The sequence below is a fragment of the Malus domestica genome, chromosome 11, assembly GCF_042453785.1.
Source record: "Malus domestica chromosome 11, GDT2T_hap1".
NCBI classification, from domain to species: Eukaryota; Viridiplantae; Streptophyta; class Magnoliopsida; order Rosales; family Rosaceae; genus Malus; species Malus domestica.
This window is the reverse complement of record NC_091671.1, coordinates 15,130,950-15,151,917: the sequence shown is the minus strand read 5'-3', so window position 1 is coordinate 15,151,917 and position 20,968 is coordinate 15,130,950. Positions and strand designations below refer to the sequence as shown.

At 34.7% G+C, this 20,968-nt stretch overlaps 1 protein-coding gene across 1 annotated transcript; it reads left to right on the top strand.

Annotated features, from left to right (window-relative positions):
* The first annotated feature begins 10,567 nt into the window (after window positions 1-10,567).
* LOC103447980 (uncharacterized) lies at window positions 10,568-12,691 on the top strand. Its single transcript, XM_008387208.4, has 3 exons — window positions 10,568-10,719; window positions 12,109-12,265; window positions 12,395-12,691. The coding sequence occupies exons 1-3, from the start codon at window positions 10,583-10,585 to the stop codon at window positions 12,440-12,442; spliced, it is 342 nt and encodes a 113-aa protein (XP_008385430.2). The 5' UTR covers window positions 10,568-10,582; the 3' UTR covers window positions 12,443-12,691.
* The last annotated feature ends 8,277 nt before the right edge of the window (window positions 12,692-20,968 follow it).

Sequence of the window (20,968 nt, the reverse complement as noted above, 5' to 3'; positions counted from 1 at the left end):
GAAGTGTTTACCAAACACTTTTTTTAGCTCAGTTTTTTTTATACCCATTTTTTATAAAAGCACTTCATTACCAAACTAGTACATAATCCCAAGAAATTGAGTCAAAGAAGTCTAAAAACCATTTAATATCTTCAATAATGTTCTTCACCCTCCAAAAAAATTGAGCATGAGCCAGCAGTTACGTCTATTACTAACTTTGAGTCTCCTTCAACGCACACTTTTTTTATCCTTTTCCTTTCGTAGTCCAGAGAGCATTTCTTAAAGCCAGAGCTTTAGCTACTGAGAACGTATTTTCTCCCAAACTTCTAACTCCTAAAATTATTGAAGGAAAATTTTAATTATATTAAGTTCATTGAGCAACATATTACATGCATTTAACCATTAAATGCTGGAAGCATGCATGTATGCACTTTAAAACAAAACTTAAATAATGAAATTCAATGCCTAGTAATTGTGGCGAACCAAAGCTCAACTCAAATTCAAAGAGAAAGATTTGAGATTTCGTATACCTTTGTTGATTCCTCTTTGAATAAGTAAAGGTTAATCATTCAAGAGAAAGAGTTTTCATTTCTTTGCTCTTAGCTTCTTAAATCCATCAACATGGATGAACTCCTCTTGCTTCTTGGCTCCTTTGATCCATGAAATTGAATGGTTGAAATTCTCCAAAAGCCCACAAAGTAGGGGGCCTCTAAGTTCCGTCACCAAGGATAATTTTGGAAGAAGATGAGAGACTATAGAAGAACAAATACTAGAAAAGTTTCCTAGGGTGACTGACCTTTCTGAAGAAAAGAGAGAGAAGTGTATTCTCTCTTTTGCCTTGTGAAACTTTACTGAGCCTTTTGGCTATAAAGCTCCTTATATAGTCATTTTAAGTGACTAAATGAGAAAGCTCAAGCCTTTCTCCCTATGGTCGGCCTAACCAAGTTAGCGGGCCCTTGTGCCCTTTTGTCAATTAAGTTGTCCTACAACTTAAGTCAATAGGCTTAATTATTCAGTGCTCATTGGGCCTTGAGGTCCAAAACTAACCCAATGTCTAAAATAAATGTATAATCCTAACCATAAACAATTAAACCATTTAACTATTCTTACTCAACTTCGTTATATCCTTCAATCATTTCCTTACATGGTGTGCGTTGGCAAAAGAGAAATTTGTGGCAATTGACCATGAAAGAGGTGCTTTGGGCAAGGTGTTCAACCTAGTCTTCGCGAGGCTAACAATGTTCTACAAGGTTACATTAAAAAGAAAAACTATAGATGCGCCATCGGAAAGGAGAAATGGGATTTAGCAAAAACAAGAATAAGTAAGAAAACCAAATGATTCCTTAGGGAGCTGGAAAGGAACCCTACGCTTTCTTTTATTTTTTTATTTTTTTATTTGAATATAAGTATTAGTTGACTCCCCTGAAAGCCTCTATAATTAGTACAACAAGGGAGGACATAACATGGGAAAACAACATAGACAACATAAAGAAAGAATCAAAGTGAGATTGCACCATGGTCCGAAATGCCGATAATATCGCCGATATTATCGGTTTTTAAGGGGAACCGAAATTTTTTTCACTATCCAAATGGTTTTCGGGATAATATCGCGATATTATCGAAATTATCAATAATATCGGAATGGGAATACTCGGAGAAGAACGCTGGAGCTGTAGAAGCTCCGGCCGACTGTAAAACAGGACCCTAGACTCCGATCTAGGTATGAAAATGAAATAGAAGACGAGATGAACGTTTTTATATATGAAGTTTGCCGTGAAACGATCGGAGGTGTTCGGAAAGTGAGTCGACACCCACGGCCTCGCCGGAGTTCGCCGAGTTGCAGAGACGAGAAAGAGAGGGAGAAAGACGAGGTTGCTGATGATGATGGGTGTGCGTGTGTGTATGTGGGTCTCGGACCCTCGGTGCAGAGAGAAAGGAGAGAGACGGCGGCGACGAGGGAGAAGCAGAAGCCGATCTGCCAATGTGGGTCTCTGTGCGTGTGTGTGGGAGTGGGAGAAAGATTGAGAGACCTTGGGTCTCTGTGCGTGTGTGTGTGTGTGTGTGTGGGAGAAGGATCGAGAGACGTGGGAGATCTGTGCTTGTTGTGGGAGAATGGAGAAGGGGGAGAAGGGAGCTCAGATTCAGAGAAAAAAGAAGGTTCGACAGTCTGAAAGAGAGACTGTATGCGTGTGAGGTGAGTGTGCGTGTGTTGTGTGCGTGTGTGGTGTCATGTATGTGTGTGTGTGTGGTTGAGTCATCTCATCTAAGATCTGACTCACGCGGCCTGACTGATTTCACAATATGTCAATAACTTTCTGCAATTTCAGACCATAGACATCAAATAATACTGCTTTTATAATGAAACCGTGTGCCACTGTGAGTCCGTGATATTCTTTCATATGCAGAACAGTGTGCCATTGTCTATTATATTCTTTCACCTTATCAGAGGTGGAGTATCAGAGGCATTCAAAGCATTTTCGTTTCTTCTTCTTCCCTTACCATTTTCAAAGCCATTCCAGATCCATTCCAAAGCTTGAACACAAAGGGTTCCATATTTAAGGTAAGTTTTACAAACTTATATTTATATTATTGTAATTTATACAACAACAAATAAATTTGTGTGGACTCGTATGTTAATTTTTTTAAGTAATTAATACTTGCATGTTACTTTTTGTAAGTAATTAAGTAATGTTAACAATTACATGTTAATTTTTTTAAGTAATTAAGTAATGTTGTATAATTATTCCCTAGGATAATTTTAATATGTTTAATGTTATTTATTATTTTATTAATATTAGGTTTTATTATCAAATTGGATTATTATTCATTAATATTAGGGTTTTTTTATTATCAAATTGGATTATTATTCATTAATATTAGGTTTTATTATCAAATTGGATTATTCTTCATTAAATTGGATTATTATCAAATTGGATTATTCATTAAATTGGATTATTATTAAATTGGATTATTATCAAATTGGATTATTATTCATCACCATGTTTTATATTAGGATTATTTTTTTATCAAATTGGATTATTCATTAAATTGGATTATTATTAAATTGGATTATTATCAAATTGGATTATTATTCATCACCATGTTTTATATTAGGATTATTTTTTTATCAAATTGGATTATTATTCATTAATATTAGGTTTTATTATCAAATTGGATTATTATTCATTAATATTAGGTTTTTTTATTATCAAATTGGATTATTATTCATTAAATTGGATTATTATCAAATTGGATTATTCATTAAATTAGATTATTATTCATCACTATGTTTTATATCAGGATTATTTTTTTTATCAAATTGGATTATTATTCATTAATATTAGGTTTTATTATTCCATATTATTTGTATAATTACTTAAATTTTTACAATCATTTTCTTTACTTCGTATTTAATTCTTTTGTAGAATAACTTTATTATTTAGGTTCTCTTATTTTATCAAAAAATAATTGTCTAATTTTCATGAAAAATAAATATAGGTACGTTTAAGATGTCCAGTGGAGTTACTAAACGTGATCCAGCTTGGGAACATGGAGACCCAATAGACGGAAACAAACATGGCACAATTTGCAAATATTGTGGTCGGGTAATGAAGAGTGGCGGAGTCACACGACTTAAGTACTATCTTAGTGGATTAGATCCAACAAAAAATGTCCAACGATACGATAATGTCCCCCCAGAAGTGAAGGCATTCATCAGCACATTATTAAAAAATAAAAAACAGCAGAAGGAAAAGATAACACATGGAATGGAAAATATTCGAGCTGGGCTACGAGGAGAAGTCATTGGCCAAGCGGTTGTGATGATGATGACGATGAGGACGAATATGATGATGACATGGGACCTGAAGAACGACCCAGTTTGAAACAAGCATTACGTGCCTCCAAACAGTCAGCATGGGAAAGAGAACACCTTCATAAAATTCCTAATAGAGCACAAGGTTCCGGGACAAGTGGTGGTGCACAACTGAGACGTGGAGGCAGTCTTAGAGAATCACAACCAACACCACCAATAGCCCCAAGTTTATATAAGTCATCTAAAGCACGTCAAAAGAGTGTTTGGAGTTATTTCACTGGAGGTAATGTGAAGGAGGGAATGGGGCGTCTAATTAGCAAGTTCATTATCTATGAAAATGTCCCTGTTGAGAAAGCATCATCACATCATTTCAAAAATATGGTAGTGGGATGTCAACAGGCCGGTGTTGGAGTACAACCTCTCACTCCCTATGAGATAAGAAACAAATATTTGGATATGGAGTATAAAGACATTGGCGAGTATGTTAACAAGTTGAGGTCAAAGTGGGAAACTAATGGTTGCACAATCATGTGTGGCGGATGGACTGGCCCGACTAGATTGTCTATCATAAATTTCATGGTATACTCCAAGGGAAAGACAATTTTTTTGAAGTCTGTTGATGCTTCAGACCATATAAAGAACTACAAGTATATTTACAAATTATTGAGGGATGTAATCATGGAGGTGGGAGAGCATAACGTTGTCCAAGTCGTGACCGACAATGGTTCTGCATTTGTCAAAGCTGGAAAAAAGTTAATGAAGCATCATAATGTGTTTTGGACATCATGTGCAGCACATTGTATTGATCTCATGTTTGAGGCAATGGGGAAGAGAGAGAATGTTGCTACTGTGGTCAAAAGAGCTAGAACGATCACAAATTATATTTACAATCACGGTTGGTTGTTGGCAAAGATGCGTGAATTTTGCAAAGGAGAAATTATTCGTCTAGCTACCACTCGATTCGCCACCAACTATATTGCATTAGACAACCTACTTAAGAAGAAAGCAGGGTTGAAGCAACTATTCACTAGTGACGATTGGGCCAACCACAATTTCAGCCGCTTAAATATAGGTCGTATGGTGGAAAGTATAGTGCTTGATCATACTTTTTGGACTCAATCAGAACATGTGTGCCAAGTGTTTGAACCTCTTTACAAAGTTTTACGGATCGTTGACACAGAAGTGTATCCTACTATGGGGGCAGTATATGAGTTGATGCGTGTAGTGAAGGATGAATTGGAAAGAAAACATGGTGCAAGGTGGGTCATAAAGATAATTGAAGACCGATGGTATAAAACATTATACCACGATTTGCATGCAGCAGGTATAAATTATGTTATAATTTGCAATTCATTTCTTTAGTTGCATAAGTATTATTTCTCTTATTAGAGTATGTGTTTCTTTGAACAGCATATTATTTGAATCCTCGATACCAATACAGACCCGGTGTTGGAGATGATGAACCTTTATACGTGCTGTACATAATGTATACTCTAAATTAGACCCTGCATCACCAACAGTTGGCCAATTTGGAAATGAGGTACACAATTACTTAAATTATAATAATTACTTTGTTGGATTAAACTAACACGATTTATTGAATTCAGCTAACATGGTTTAAAGATGCAAGAAGAATTTTTGGAGAACCAACATTAATTGCTGATCGAACAACAATGTCTCTTAGTGAGTGTAAACATATTTCACTATAAGTTTATAATAGAATTTGTTCGAGTTATTAGGCTTATCAACATTGTTTTTCATTGTAGCTGAATGGTGGATCATGTATGAGACCGATGCACCAACTGTGAAAAAGTTAGCAATTAAAGTATTATCACAAACAGCTTCCTCATCTGCTTGTGAAAGAAATTGGAGCACATTTGCACTCATACACACAAAGCAAAGAAATAGGTTGGCTCATAGTAGGTTGGAAAAATTAGTTTATTGCTACTACAACATGAAGCTTCAAATTCGAGATAAGGAAGCAGAAATAGATCATGTTGACCGTGGTGACCCACTAGATGTGTTTGATATTGTTGGTGAAGATGATGATACAATGGGTAACCAACTTTATCAATGGATTAGACATTTTCATTTAGATAATGATGAAGGCAACCCAGCTTCCAGAGTTGCTGAAGAAGCACGTAATGAAGGGATAAATGTAGAAAGAGTATTAGAGGAGGATGTGGGATCTAGCAGCGCTGACTCTTTGGAAGAACTTTTGCGCCCAAGACAAAAAAACATTGGAATTCCACCTTCTTCCAATCCTACACAACCACAACATCATGCTGATACTAATGATAGCTCTAGTACAAGATCAGGAGACTCACCTACCACCGGAGGTGGGAATGATGAAGGATACAGTGGAGCTGGAGGTAGTGGTGGTGGATATGGAAACTATTATGGACCACCTCCCGGATTTATGACCCCCTTCACTGGTGAGGCAAACTTCACGCATGCAACACAGGATGATGACCATGGCAGTAGGCGGGCAGAACCAGGAATTGGTGCCATAGGGAATGACTATACTCGTAGAGAAAGAGGCAAGAGAATTTTGTCAAGTCAAGAAGATGACTCGTTATCTAGAACTTCGGACTCTGTTGGAGTGGGAAGTAGTAACTATAGTTATACTCATAACCAACCATTTCCCTACCCTTCATATCCCATTCCTGTTGGGATGGAATCGAGCGACTCATGGAAACAATCCCAGACTCAATCTTCAAATGATTTTGCTTATGGACAACCTCAACCAATCTCGGATCCATATGGGTGGCATGTTAACAATTACATGCAAAACTATTTTGGAGATTTATCATTTGATAACTACTCTTCACAATACACTCACTCTACACATAGAGATGATGAAGATAGTGAAAAATTTGAACCTCATAGGAACTCTATGTGGTACTAAAGTGTAAAATATTGTACTAATTCATTATATATAAATGATTATGGTGTGTTTAGACTTCTTTCATTAATTACTACATATTTTCTACACTCACAATGTTTGTCAGCTCGCTATATAATCAACTTGATAATGTTAAATCCATCATGCAATGCATTTCCTTCCAATTTTTTGTGATAAACTAATAGATAATTGACTAAATAAACATCCTGCAAAGTTTCAATAAAAATTTCCAAGTTTTTCTTACAATTTCCGTGGTTTCCATGTAATTTTTATCGATATCGATATTATCCCGATATTTCCATCGATATTTCCGTGTTTTCGGACTACCGATATTTCTGATATTACTGATATTTAATACCTTGGATTGCACCAAGCAGAGCAAGCTTTTCTCTAAGTGCAGGAAACCTTGATTCTTGTAGAAGGAATTCTCCAAACTTTTAAGGGCATTTCTTCAAGCTTTCTTTAGATTTCCTTAGCCACTATATTCCAAGAACAGTATCCATGCAAGCATGCACTGATTTTTCTATCATGCTAAACCAATAAGCTTTTAGCTTCCATGCCACGCTTCACTCAAGTAAGTCATAGTTTATCGCAATTATTCAGTCTTTGAGCCATTAATTCAATTGGAATACTTCCCAAGACACGCTAATTTTTAAAATTATTTTAGGACTTGGTACTGAAAATGAACCAGGGGAGCTGATAGTTTCCACCGAGACCCAAATCCAACTCGATCAAAAAGATCCCCAACAAGGTTTTCTTGTAGTAGAACCTCCCTTGAACGTAATCTTATCCAAGGACCAAATAGCTATGGCAAAAATATAAAATGACTTCCCCTCTTCGTTTCTCTTCTCAAAACCATGGTCATCATGGAAATCTCTATAGTTGCCCGTCTCATTGCCCACATGCCAATTTAAATCTCCTCATATGAATAGTTTATCCATCTGAGAGATTTCTTGAACTAATTCTCCAAAGGATAATACTTGAATACTCAATGATACACTCACCATGTTATGTGGCCAAATAAAATAATGACTTCTTACTAAAAAAATAAAATAAAATAATGACATCTGTCATTATTAAACTATCTCATAACTCTATAACCAAACACAACAATTCTACTATTCCACCAACCAAACACCCTTCTTCCTCCTCACATTGCCCAAAAGCTTTTCTTTAAACCAAGAGAAGGAAGCAGGCCTTGCACTACCGTAGTACTGTGAGGCTTGGTGTCTTAGGTTGTTGCCTCGGTCCACCATCAATGACCAGGATAACGACGATCTCGAATTCCGATACGACGTCACGGCCTCATACAACTTCTTCTTTGTTTGTAATGATTTACTCGGTCATCCTCAATAATCTTTGTTGTCCACCACGGAGGATGACGATTTGTAGTTGTGTAAAAGAGAAGGAATGAAGGTGTGGGTGGCGGGAGAAGAGAAGGATTGGTGCCATGGGAATCGCTGAAGAAGGGAAGCCATGGCTACCATAGGGAGAGAGACAAAGGGGTCCTTTTGGCCACATGATTAATTAGAGAAGGGAGTGTTTGGTTACTTAATTATAAAATTAATCATACACACTTGTCTTGTTTTTATTGGGCCACATTGTTTAGTGAGTAAAATAGGTATTGACTAGTCAGTACCTAAGTATTATCATTCTCCAAAATCTTCTCAAAATTTGTCCTTCAGACTTTTATCTAACCACACTTAAGGTGTGATGAGTCGATTCTATATTATATATTTTTCTCTAATCTTAGTATTAGTTTATTGGTTATTTTGTGAGAATTTTGATACTTTGAATTATATTTCCAATGTGACATTCGACTTCCTCGTGAGCAAAAAGTAGCCAAACGGATGAATTTTTAAGTGATTTTAATTGGAGGATGTTCGTGAGTCTTTCAGCTAGTTCGTGTCAAAGTTTCAGATTTTCCTACAAAGCGGATAATTTATGGCAATAAAATAAAGGAGCAGTGTGCAGTATGTCAAAGTGACGTTTAAGGCTTATTTGGGCTTTTTGGCGTCCAAGATGATGTCTTTTGGGTTCGAAGCCTTCTGCAATTATATTCAGAACATCTCAAGCTTTAATTATAGCCATTTTGTGCCTGTTTGGAGCCCTGAAAATCCAGAAACGTGGCTGATTTGTGGCTGGACAGATTTCCCATATTTGATTAGGATTATGTTTCCTAGTTTCTCTTAAGTTATTATGTTTCCTAGTTTTTATAGTAAGGATTTTATTTTGTAGTAGTATAAATAAGGTTTTCTAGCCATTAGGGTTTTTGGAGAGAAGAGGGGAAGAACGCATTAGTTTTGGAGAACTTTGCTAGGCTTTGACGATTTGTATTTCAAGGTGTTTTCTATCCTTATTTTTAATAATATTTTATTTTATGATTGTTTGTAACTAATTTCCTTTTGCTAAGACGAGGTCATAAGCTTTAGCAAGAATATGTAGTTTTTTTTAATTTGCTTACGATTTTATGCATGTAGGTTTTGAATTATTAATCATCATGTTTAAACTATCTATTTGTCTTAATGTTTGATCACCATTAGGATATTTAGAAAAGTAATTTGATGCAATTTTGGTCAAAGGTCGATTCCTGAAATTGACGAAGGTTTCTTGTGGTTAATTTGTGCAAGTTCACTTAGGATGAATACCACGTCTTAAGGGTTGTATGATTTTTCAAAAGGTTTCACAAAGCTTAATGAGTCTTGCATGTTTAGATTTGATCTAAATACCACAGACGGATTGCATGTTTGATATACGCTCTATGTTAGGGGTCCAAGTAAGCATGTATTAGGAAAACCTAACCTTCAAATATGCATATGTAAGTTATAAGTAATTGGAAGAACTATGTATGATTGTTAAGGTGACGGCGGAACCATATTGCTTTTACAATTTAATTTTCAATTTTTTTTTTGTTTTCTTTAATTATTTTTATTAAATTCGTTTTTATTATTTTAAATCACAAAATCAACATTTTTTTCAAACTTCGTTTTAAATAATTAAGTAAGATTTGGTTTAACATAAATTATTCATCCAATCCCTGTGGAGAACGACCTTGCTAGAGCCAACTATAATACAATTACCTTGTACTCTTGCAAGTATTGTAAGTGTTTTTATTCCTACTTTTGTATGTGGTAAAAATCCTATCAAGGTGCATACTCACTAATCACATTGTTGAGTTCTAGTCTTATCACAATCTTGATTACTATAATTCTATGCCTAGCCCTCTTAACATCTACAATATCTTTTACCAAAGTCTTATCCATGATGATGCCAACATCGTTTCTTGATATGTTTGTGCTCGAATACCAAAGCTTAAAGCTTGATTTTTTGAGATCCTTCGCCTTAAGACCAACTTAGTTTCCTAGAGGCACATAATAATTATCGTTCTTCTCAACATAACTTCTAGTACTTCCATAAAATTTCCCATTAAGGTTCCTATAGTCCACGTTCTGAAACGCATTATACTCTTATGAACCTACCCTCGTGTCCTAGCTTATTTGACCTCACTCATCCCATAGGATCAAAATACGTCTTTTGGGTATCTGGATAAAGTTGATATAAGCAAATGCTTTCAAACAATTTTGAGTGGAATCTTTCAAAAAGAAGTTTCTACATAGTCCTTACTCATTTAACACTGCGTTCAAGCTTCTATAGAGATATAATGACACTTATGCACTTATCATTGTGCCCAGACCATGCAATCGTCACTTCCGGGTGACAACCTACCTTTAGTACAATTTTGTTTAGGATTCATATCATAGCAGTTTAACGTGAAGGATAAAGTGTCGGCTGTCAACAATCTGACGCACTCTCCATCTTCCTTTATTTGAAAAAAAAGAAAGAAAAGAAAAGTAAAAAGTAAAAAGTAAAAAATCATTGATGACATGGCAAGATTACATTTGTTGACCGCAACAAACTGTACAAATATAACTGGAGAGCATTGCACTGGAAATCTCCATTTCATTTTTCACCTTCTTCGTCTTCCTGATTGCTTTCCAGCTCCGGTCACTCGCAATTTCACGTAAGATTCCCTCCACCCAATCTCCAATTTCCGCATCAAATATTCGAACACACACCAATATGATTTGCGTTAACACTTAAATCGAGGGTTAGGTTTTGTTGCCTTTGACTTCTTTTTCCAATTACTTTGTTATGATTTATAGACTATATTTGGTATTTGTTCGATATGTTTATATTTATTGAACCGACTTGATGATTGTGTACGGGTTTCCAAATTTTTCCGGGGAGGGGTGAATTTTGGAAATGATTTCATTGGTTCGATCTTGATGTGGCGTTCTGAGTTTTCAGTTTTCGATTCAATTTGCAAAGGATTGATACTCTAGGGTTCTTGATTTGGGCGTTGAGGTTGGAATTGAGGGGAAAGCGCAATTTTTAGAATTGCAATCTGAAGGCTGCTGCTTTTATGTATAGAAAATGGGGAAAAAGTCTTCAGTTTCAATTGGGGTTTGGCTGTGCGTCATTGGTTAAGAGATCGGATAAGATAGTGTAATTGCAATTGTGTATGGTATGCGTCGGGCATATGACCCGAAGCTTCGTAAATTACCAATTTGTTTCATTTAGTTTACCAGTATGTGGGCTGATTGGGAGGGGGCTGTATTAGCTTCCTTGTAGCTGATGATGAGTTTGGCATGGTATTCTTGTAATTCTGAAATTTTCAGTTGCCTCTAGCTTTAATGTTCATCAAATTAGGTTTATGACATTTTTAATGTATTTTACGTCAAGGTTGTTGTCAGATCGTAAAATTGGGTTTCAGTCTTTTTCAGATCATGTACTTCATTAACTGGGTGGCTAACAGTTAGTGTCATGATTATAGCATTGGTAATGTAAACGAGATTTTCTGTTATTGTTTTTCGAGTATTAAGCAACATTCAGTTGGAAATGCAAGCCTGTGATGGAAATTAGAAAATATGGAAAATGTGAATAAATGTTTCTCTTTATTCTCTTAATGGCTCAAAAAGAATTCATTCAGTCCACCATGATGTTTTTCCAGAATTGTATCGGAACTTAATTGACAATATATGTTCTCTGATGAAGTGCTTTAACTACCATTGATTGATACCCAACTGCTAAGGGTCTTCCTGAACATAGTGTGTGATTTTGTACGGTGTTGATGTTTTAAGTTGTGTGATTTTGTTGGAGCCTCTATAGCACAGTGTGTGTGGCGCCCATGCGTGTGTGTGCATGTGTGTTTGTGTGCGCGCTTGTGTGTGGCAATTAAGGCCCTGTGCCTCCCCTATCTGGGTTTGTGGTGCTTATCACAGTGTTGATATTTTGAGTTGGTGTGGGAACCTCTACAATATAGAACAATATGCTTTTTCCGCCTGTGGAGGAATGTAGCTTTTGGAAGTTACTTTCATAGAATGACCTTTTAATAATGTCTATAATAGAGGATGTCAGAAACACCCTTCCGACCACGTGAGCAGCTCTATGAGAAGCAAAAGATTTTCCAAAGCATCCACAAACACACATACCTGAAGGGACCGTTTGATAAGATTACCTCTGTTGCCATTCCAGCTGCTTTAGCTGCTACTTCGTTGTTCCTTATTGTGAGTTTCTAATTACTTAATTTCTTTTAAGACTTTGTAAGCCTTTTTGTATGTGAAAAAAAAAACGTAGTTTGCCTTGCTTTTGTTGCAATATTATTGTAAGGTCTGATCTGATGGCATTTTCTCCAGGGACGAGGGATCTACAACATGTCTCATGGGATTGGAAAGAAGGAATGACGCAGCATAGAAATGACAGTCGGCTGGCAAACAAAGTCTCAAGATTTATGTGCTCCCAGTCTCCGGTAGTGTTGATTTTTTTTTCTGTTTGTGTCCTCTAATAATTGCTTAGTAGCAGATTCTGTACTACCATTGAAAGGGGCAGTATTTACTTTTGAAATTTCTGCTAATGGGGTTTCCTGTTTGATAAATACTGCACTCGTTTAATATACTTAAGACGTCAGCCATTTGTCTGAGACGTCTTTTCAACTGTTGCATTGTTTGGTCTGCATGTTACAAATGTGTATCAACTATCAACTTGCTTTCTACTCCAGTGATTTCGCTTCATATGCTTCGTTGAATTGAGTTGCAGTCTTTTTTTTCCTAGCACGTCACCAAACTGTTGTAAGTTATAGCTATTATTCAAAACGAAAACCTCTCCACGGGAACTCCCTACCCGTTGCTCCCTCAGATTAGGGAGATTAAGAGCTCAAGCTCTTGAAAATAATACAGAAGAATTACTGCCATTTGATCAAGCTAATGGTGGCAGTTCTGTGATTTTTTCAGCTCCTTTTTAATATGCTTGACCGAGGTGTACTTGAATATTTCTGGTGAATCCAAGTGCTGCTTCAGCATCTTTGACATTATATTCTTCCCTTTTACTAGCAGAAGCAAATTTTTTGTCAATGATACCTCTCCCAGCGAGAGATTTTCTTATCCAATGAAGTTTTAGTCCCGGTAGCATCTTGCTACGTGTTCAAAAAGGTGTAGAATTTATCCGATTGGCACACGGTGAGTTGGCGACATGAGAGAATCTCTTGTCCCTAACTCTTCAAATTGTTAGGCCGTTTAGACTCGTCGCTCCACATGTATCGATACTCTTCTCTGCACTCTGAAAACTGCGCCTTTGTGTGGTTCTACTCCATGAATTCCTAATTCTTAAGCACGAAGCATCGTTACTTAAACAAACACATACTGCACTTTCAGAATATGAGCAAGAGAGATGGTAACTATTTCAAAGAGATGATAATATATTCCAACATGTTTGTACGACCGTGGAACCGTGTGATTATGGCCGAGGTAATCCAAGTGATACCTGCAGTAGAATGAGCAGGATACCTGTACGGGCAACAATAGGCTGTTTCTTGGCACTCCAACTAATCAAATTTCACCTCAAAAAGATACAATATCCACTAGTAGCTCGTCTATCAAACACACAACTTGCCCGGTCACCCTTTCTGAACCATATACAAATCATGATTGATGGTGCCCTTGAGAAAATGTAAAATTCTATAGACATCAGTGAGATGATCTTTGCCTTGAAGAGTGCACAAACTGGCACGTTTGGTTAACAGCAAAAGAAAGATCGGTTCTGGACCATGTTCTACTAGGCATTGAAGAGCTCCAACCAATGACCTATATTCTGCGGGATTAGAGAGTAAGGGACCAACATTGATGCCGAATTCTTTTGACTCTAGAGGCCGAGATGGGTGAAGGAGCTAGAGAAAATGGATCCAAGCGAAACATACCGCAAATTTGGCGAGGGCTGGAGTTGTGTCGTCTCCAAGGTTGAAGGTCCAGATGCTGGAAAGGCTGTCGTTGAATGTGCTGATGGTTGCACTTGTGCGACTGAAACTAGGGCTTCTACTTCTAGCCTCCAGGGGACTATTGGCACAAAGAGCGTTGTGTGATTTCGAATAACGGAAGCGAATTGTTCGATTATATCTTGCTCTCTTACGTATCAGCTCTTCGATTATCATCTCTTAGTTTCTTATTTTACATCTTTTAGTGTTTCTATCGTTGTTCGATTACAAATAATTCTGGATTTTGTTGATTTTTGTATGCATGGCCGTCATGAACATGTTGCTATACGAAATCGATCCTCCTAGCAACTGAAATAAACCAAGAGAATAGAGGGCTAGCGTATAGTTATTTTCTGTCGTAATTCCATGCATTATGTATAGAGGATAATACGTCTAATGAACAAAAATGTCCAAACCTATAACAATTGGATAACTCGGTCCAAATGCTGCAACCTATTTGTTGAACCCTGTCCTCTTGAGGTCACCGTCTAACAGTGACTTTGTAACCTATTTGTTGAACCCGGTCCTCTCGATGTCACCGTCTAACAGTAACTTTGCAACCTATTTGTTGAGCCCGGTCCTTTCGAGGTCACCATCTGACAGTGACTTTCATAAAAACATGTAGTGATGATATGATTTCAAATACCGTTATTGTTATTGCATGTTCATGTGAAAATTCAATAATTTAAATACAATAAGTATACTTGAAGAGGAACAAATTCACTTGCTGCTCGTTGGGTGTTGTATACGAGTTCAAACATCAGGCAAAGAGAATTGGGTCATTCACAGCAGTGACGAAGTAAGGAATTTTCGGGGGAGGGGTGGGACTTCAAAGGGTAAAAGGTCTTAAAAAAATTTAGACAACCAAAAAGTGGACAATATTAATGTCTGTTATTTTCTGTACCTATCGAATGACCAAAATGCCCCTAGTGATGGTGTCTTGAATAAATATAGGTTGAGTTGTGATTTTTGGGAAGAGCAAAATGATAAAATGTTGTCATATTTGATAACCATTGACTCTCTACTGCACATTTCAAGAATGATTAGGAGAAAGCTGCTACACCTATTGTTTTTTAGTTCTAGTTTACTGGGAGAATCACTTGTTATACATGGTCATTTACTGATTTGAATTCCTTGTATAGTTTGTTGTACAAACCAAATTCTATATGTATTAGTCCTATATATAGTTCTTTTAAATACCAGAGTGCTCCTAAACCTTATATGGCTTAAGATCATAAATTCATGAATTTCATGATAAGAACTGATTAATAAAAGTCCAGATAAAAAGAGACAAAAAAGAAAGAGGAATGAAAAGAAAAATTTAGCACAATAATGCCTAAATAATAATAAATTTGTTGTGACATAAGTTCTTATCAATATGTGATTGTGTAAATCTTAAGTAGAGATAGAATAGGAATCCTTTAGGATTTAGAAGATCTTTCCTAATATACTTTGTATTACTTGGAGAGCAAGTTTCTCTCCTCCTTATTACTATAAATAAAGGCACAAGGATTGGAGAATTAACATACAATTCCTCAAGTCTATTCTCCAATCTTTCTCTCTTCCCTTTGTTGCACCTCTCTATTAAATATAGGCCACAACACGTTATCAGTACGCTCTTCACGCTGTGCTAAAGAGAATTTATTTGTCTTCATTCAGGGGAGTATTACGTTTCAATTATTTTTAATTGATTAAATTTTAATTTTATTGAATTCATATACTTTTATTGATTCAATTTTACTTTTCTTATGTTTGAACGTGATACAAACTTTGAAGATTGAAAGCTGAAATTGAAGAAATAATTTATGCATCAAACCAGTTCATCAATATCATCATGCAATCAGGTACTTCCAAAACAACGGTTTTTATCTCGATATTTTTACAGCCCTGATAGCATGAACATTCACCATAATGCATGACCCAACTTTATGTTTTTCGAATTTTAGATTCTACATAAATTGTGTATGCATTATATTCATAATTATAGAATTATGTGAATTGATATCGCATGAAATTAAACTATATATGTATTTAATTGAATTGAAAAAAATAGGGTTTCGAGACCTTAACCAACAAGCTGCAAGCTTTGAGCTGTGCCGCTTTGCAAGACATGGAGTTGTGATGCATTGGAGCACAGTTTTGCTGTGCTGAGAACCCAAGAAACGACACCGTTTGCTTCATCCCCAACCCAGAAAACATACCCTCGCCAGAAGCTGAGACCATGGCGTAGCCATTTTTTTCTTCTGGACATCACGACTTGCAGTTGTCATTAGTTTGGGTTTTCATTGTTGACTGCATTGATGTTCTTTGAATTTCCGTTGAAATTCACTACTAAAATCGAAGATTCCCGAATCGAATCCTTTGGGTTCCACACTTCCCTGACGTCGAGGACCTTCCTTCGTCGTTATGATTGGTTCTTGGATGAACCACTATGCCTCGAACTCGCCCTGAGTTTTACCGACCAAGATGTCGTCGACTAAACCGATAGCTACGGTTTTCTTCTCCGGGAGCACACCCAGCAGCAGTTGGGATGCTTTCTTGAACCACCTGCGCCATATTTGGGCCATGATTAACTCGGCTTGCAGCAATTGAAAAAAGTTTTGAATAAGAAACTACTATGGATACAAGCAAGCCTAGGAGAAAAAACAGTTTCTACAAGAAACTATGGAGAAAAAGAAACTACTATGGACCATGGTTTCTTATTCGAAAAAACAGTTTCTCCTAGGCTTGCTTGTAGAAACTGTTTTCTTATTCGAATAGGGCGCAGGTGGTCCATAGTTTCTTATTCGAAAAGTTTCAAATAAGTCTCCTATTTGGGCCATGATTATGGCAGAGGTTCATGTGAAATTGTTTTGCTCGGCCTGCATGGCAGTGGTGCCCATGTGACGCGCACATTGGATTGGGCCCCTTGATGGGCCTACGGTTTATCCTGCGCTGCCTGTTTATTAGCATGTATCTTATTATAATGAGAAACTATGTTTTGACAATATGTTCCAATAGTAAATACTGCATTGTGTAAAAATAAAAAAAATGCTTCAAGTGAATTAATTATCCCTAAAATTTCTAAACTTGTACATCGCTAAATTTTCCTGATGAATATCTACAAACTTGTTCATTAGACTTTGGTGACTCCTTATGCTTTTTTTGGGTATAATATACCTGCCCATCCTAATGATGAAGCATCTATTTCAACTATTTTGTAACTATCATCTAATAGTAAGGTTAATGGCTTAAGTTTAGTAATTTCTTCCTTTATATTTTGAACTAATTTTATATCTTCACTATTAAAATATTTTTGTCCTGTTTTGCTAGTTTTACTATGTAATACTGCTATTTTCCTTCCTAAATCAAGGATAAATTTTCTTGCATTATTTAACAATCCTAAAAATGCTTGTAACTGTTTTTTTATCTTCTAACTTATCTGGAAATTCTAAGACCTTTTTAGCTATATGATCTTGTAATTGTATTGTACCTGACTTGATATACATTCTTAAAAATTCTATATCTTACTTTTCTAATGCTATTTTATTTTTACTAATCACAATTCCATTATTAATAAATTCTTGTACAACTATCTCTAAGTGTTTCCTATGTTTATTTCTATTTTTACTTTGTACTAAGATATCGTCTATATAAACACTACAAAAATTATCATATTTCTTGAAAATTTGGTCCATCTTTCTTTGAAAGATCAATGCAGCATTTTTAAGTCCAAATGGCATAACAAGCCACTTAAAATGTCCTTTTGGACAAGTAAAACTTGTCTACTCAATTGATTCTTCTGCTAATCGTATTTGCCAAAAACCTGATTTACAATCAAATTTACTAAAATATTTACTCTCTTGAATTTTATTTATAAGCTCATCTTTATTTGGTAACTTATAACTATCTTCATATGTATTATCATTTAATCTCTTGTAATTATAAACTATTCTAGTCTTACCTCTCTTTAGTTCTGAATGTTTTCTTACAATAAATGTTGCTGATCGATGTCTAGACTTAGAGGGTCTAATTACTTTTAAATTTAACAACTCTTATATTTGTTGCTCAAACTCTTGTTTATTTATTAAACTACAAGGCATATCAGCTATCTTAATGGTTAAATCTGGGTTAATTATATCTAATTTTGCTAGTATTTTATTTTTAATCCAATGTAATTGTGGGTCTTCTCCTATAATTCTAGTTTGTTCTGCTAATTGTAATAATTCTTCTAAACTCTTTAGTTTACTTAACTATAATAATTTTATACGGTTTCCTTCTTCTAAAATCGGATATTCATGTTCAAATATGTCTTCATCAAATTCTTCTACGTTATTATGCTCATCATTTTCTTTTGAGTTTTCTAAATGATAACTATTTTGGCCACTAGACTCTTCTATACTTATGCTTTTGTATGCTTCTACAACATTACTTCGGTCAGTTATTGTAATGCCTCTTTTGAAAAATGTTATGTTAGGGTTCATAAATAAAAAATGTTGTAAACTTTTCAAAAAGTTTAAACCTAAAATGAATGAATATAATCCTACTGGTGAAACAAATGTTAATGGTAAATTAAATTGTTGTTTTTCTACTTTAATAAACTCATTATTTATACAATGTGTTAAGTAAACTGGTCTTTCATTAAATTGTCTTATTCTCACAGGTTTTGCTAATTTTTGTCTATATTTTTCTGGTACTAACTCTTCTCTTATGACACTCTTTGTACTCCATGTATCTATCATAGATGTTGTTTGTATCATATATTCTTTTGCTAATTCTATTTCACAATTTATGGTAATTAAAGAATATTTTTTGGTTTTTCTATACTATGAACACTATTTCCTAATATTTCAGTATTTTCTTATGATTCTGCTGATTCTGTTGAATTAACTTCTAATAACCTATTACCATAACACTTTTCACATAATATTGAATATGTATTATAGTATTTATTTGCAACTAATTTACTACACTTATGACATTTTTCTGGCCAACCTAAATTAATGTATTTATATTCTTCTTCATGCTGTTCTTTTATGAATGCACACATATACTCTTCTAGATCACTATTTGTGCTACTTGAATCTTCCAAGTCTGAATCTATCATGTTAATACTTTCTATATTATAAATACTCTCATTATCACTTAAATCATCTAAACTGTATATTGACTGAATATCCTCATCTTCTTCTAGCTTAAACAACTCCATCAAATGTACTTTTTCTTTCGACTGTTTACCTAATTTTGGACATTTAGGTCTAATATCTCCAGCTTCTCCACATGAATAACATTTACAACTACTCTTATCTTTTGACGCTTTATATATTCGAATCCAAGGTCTGCCGCTTCTTTTTCTAAATTGTTTTGGAATATATTTTCTCTTTCTCTGTTTTTGAACGTCTTATATTGAAATTCTTGTGTTGTTTGTAGGGTTTATATGACTTATATTTCTTTTTGTATAGTTTCTTATGCTTATTTTTCTTATGGCAACCATACTGTTGTGGTAAATCTATATTTTTACAACTCATGTAAAATTGTTTCCTATTGCAATATCATTCTTCTTTGGATGCTTTTGCCATTCATTCCAAATCTTTTCACCTATTGGTCCTTTTATTTTTGTCATATAAGTATCTAATAAATTAATATCACTAATTCTACTTGTTCTTCCTAAATATTTAAAGAAATCTGTGATATACTCAGCTATATACTGTAAATCACAAATTTGTAATTGCTCTAAATTTGTAATTGTTCTTATTTGTTCTTGTTCGCTTCTGCCACTAACCTTTTGTGATCTAAAAACTCTTGTTTAATCAAAGTAACAAAACCATCAATATTAAAATGCGTTTTAGCTGCCTGATGCTTCTCTGGATTTTGGACTTTCCATGACTGGAAATAATAAAAAACTAAACCATCCAAAGAATGTTCAAAGTAATCTAACATGGTTTGTGAATTACTAAAATCTAACATTAATGTTGCATGTATGCAACCTTTTTCCAATCTCTCAATCGTTCTTTCCCAATCTTGTGGATCTACATTATCTAAATTTAATATATTACCATCTATATTAATTTGTTCTAACCCTCTCAAATATGGAATCTTATTTTTTCTAGGTTTTATCATACTTTCTTCTATATAATCTACTTTTTCTTTTTCATTAAATTGTTCATTTGTTGGTCTCAAAAATTGTTGATCAGTTCTACTCGTGTGTCCTGAATTTTCTACTCCTGATGTACTACTTTCTTCTGTTGGATTACATTCTGCTTTCAATTCTAATAAATTATTATATTATTTTGATCCTAAAATATGTTCTACTTCTATTTCTAGGATTAATTTTTTCATCTCTTCGTCTGAAATTCTATGTAGTCCTAAATCATATGTCTTATATTTTTCCAAATATTGTTCTTTATCTAAATGATCAGTATCTTCTATAAACTTATCCACAATATGATCAAAGTTTTGCTCAACTAAATTAATATCTAAATTATTAAAAACCATATGTATACACTCATTTTCAATTTCACCTTCATCTTCTTCTATTTTTTCTAGTTGCTTATAATTACTAAACCTAATTGTTGCTTGACCTGTACTAATTTCATATATTTGTACTTTATCTAGTTGTCTATTTGTTGCTACTTGTAAATTAGGTAATGTCCACTGAGTTCCTTCTAAAAAGCTATTATCTACAGGTTTTGCTTCTATTATATTTACATGTTTACTATCAAATGTTTGAACTAAATTTTGAAACTCTAAATTAAACTTATGATTATATCTATCAAACACTTTACCTATATACATTAAGCTAATACACAAATTTTTTATACTCTCCCTTCATATTGTAATTTTTTGTTCTTATGCCCACTTTAATATTTTTACTAAATTCATTAATCGTCATAACATAATTTGAAATACAACCTATGCCTGCTAAGTTTGAATTTAAGTCGACTTCAGCTGTCGCTATTGTTGCTTGTTGGTGATTATCCCATCT

What these genes read in the sequence shown, in the direction of transcription:
- LOC103447980 (XM_008387208.4), top strand. Translation starts at nt 10,583, where the DNA reads ATGGCAAGATTACATTTGTTGACCGCAACAAACTGTACAAATATAACT. An exon ending in CCGGTCACTCGCAATTTCAC is followed by an intron (nt 10,720 to 12,108) that starts GTAAGATTCCCT and finishes TCTATAATAGAG; the next exon opens with GATGTCAGAAACACCCTTCC. An exon ending in CTACTTCGTTGTTCCTTATT is followed by an intron (nt 12,266 to 12,394) that starts GTGAGTTTCTAA and finishes CATTTTCTCCAG; the next exon opens with GGACGAGGGATCTACAACAT.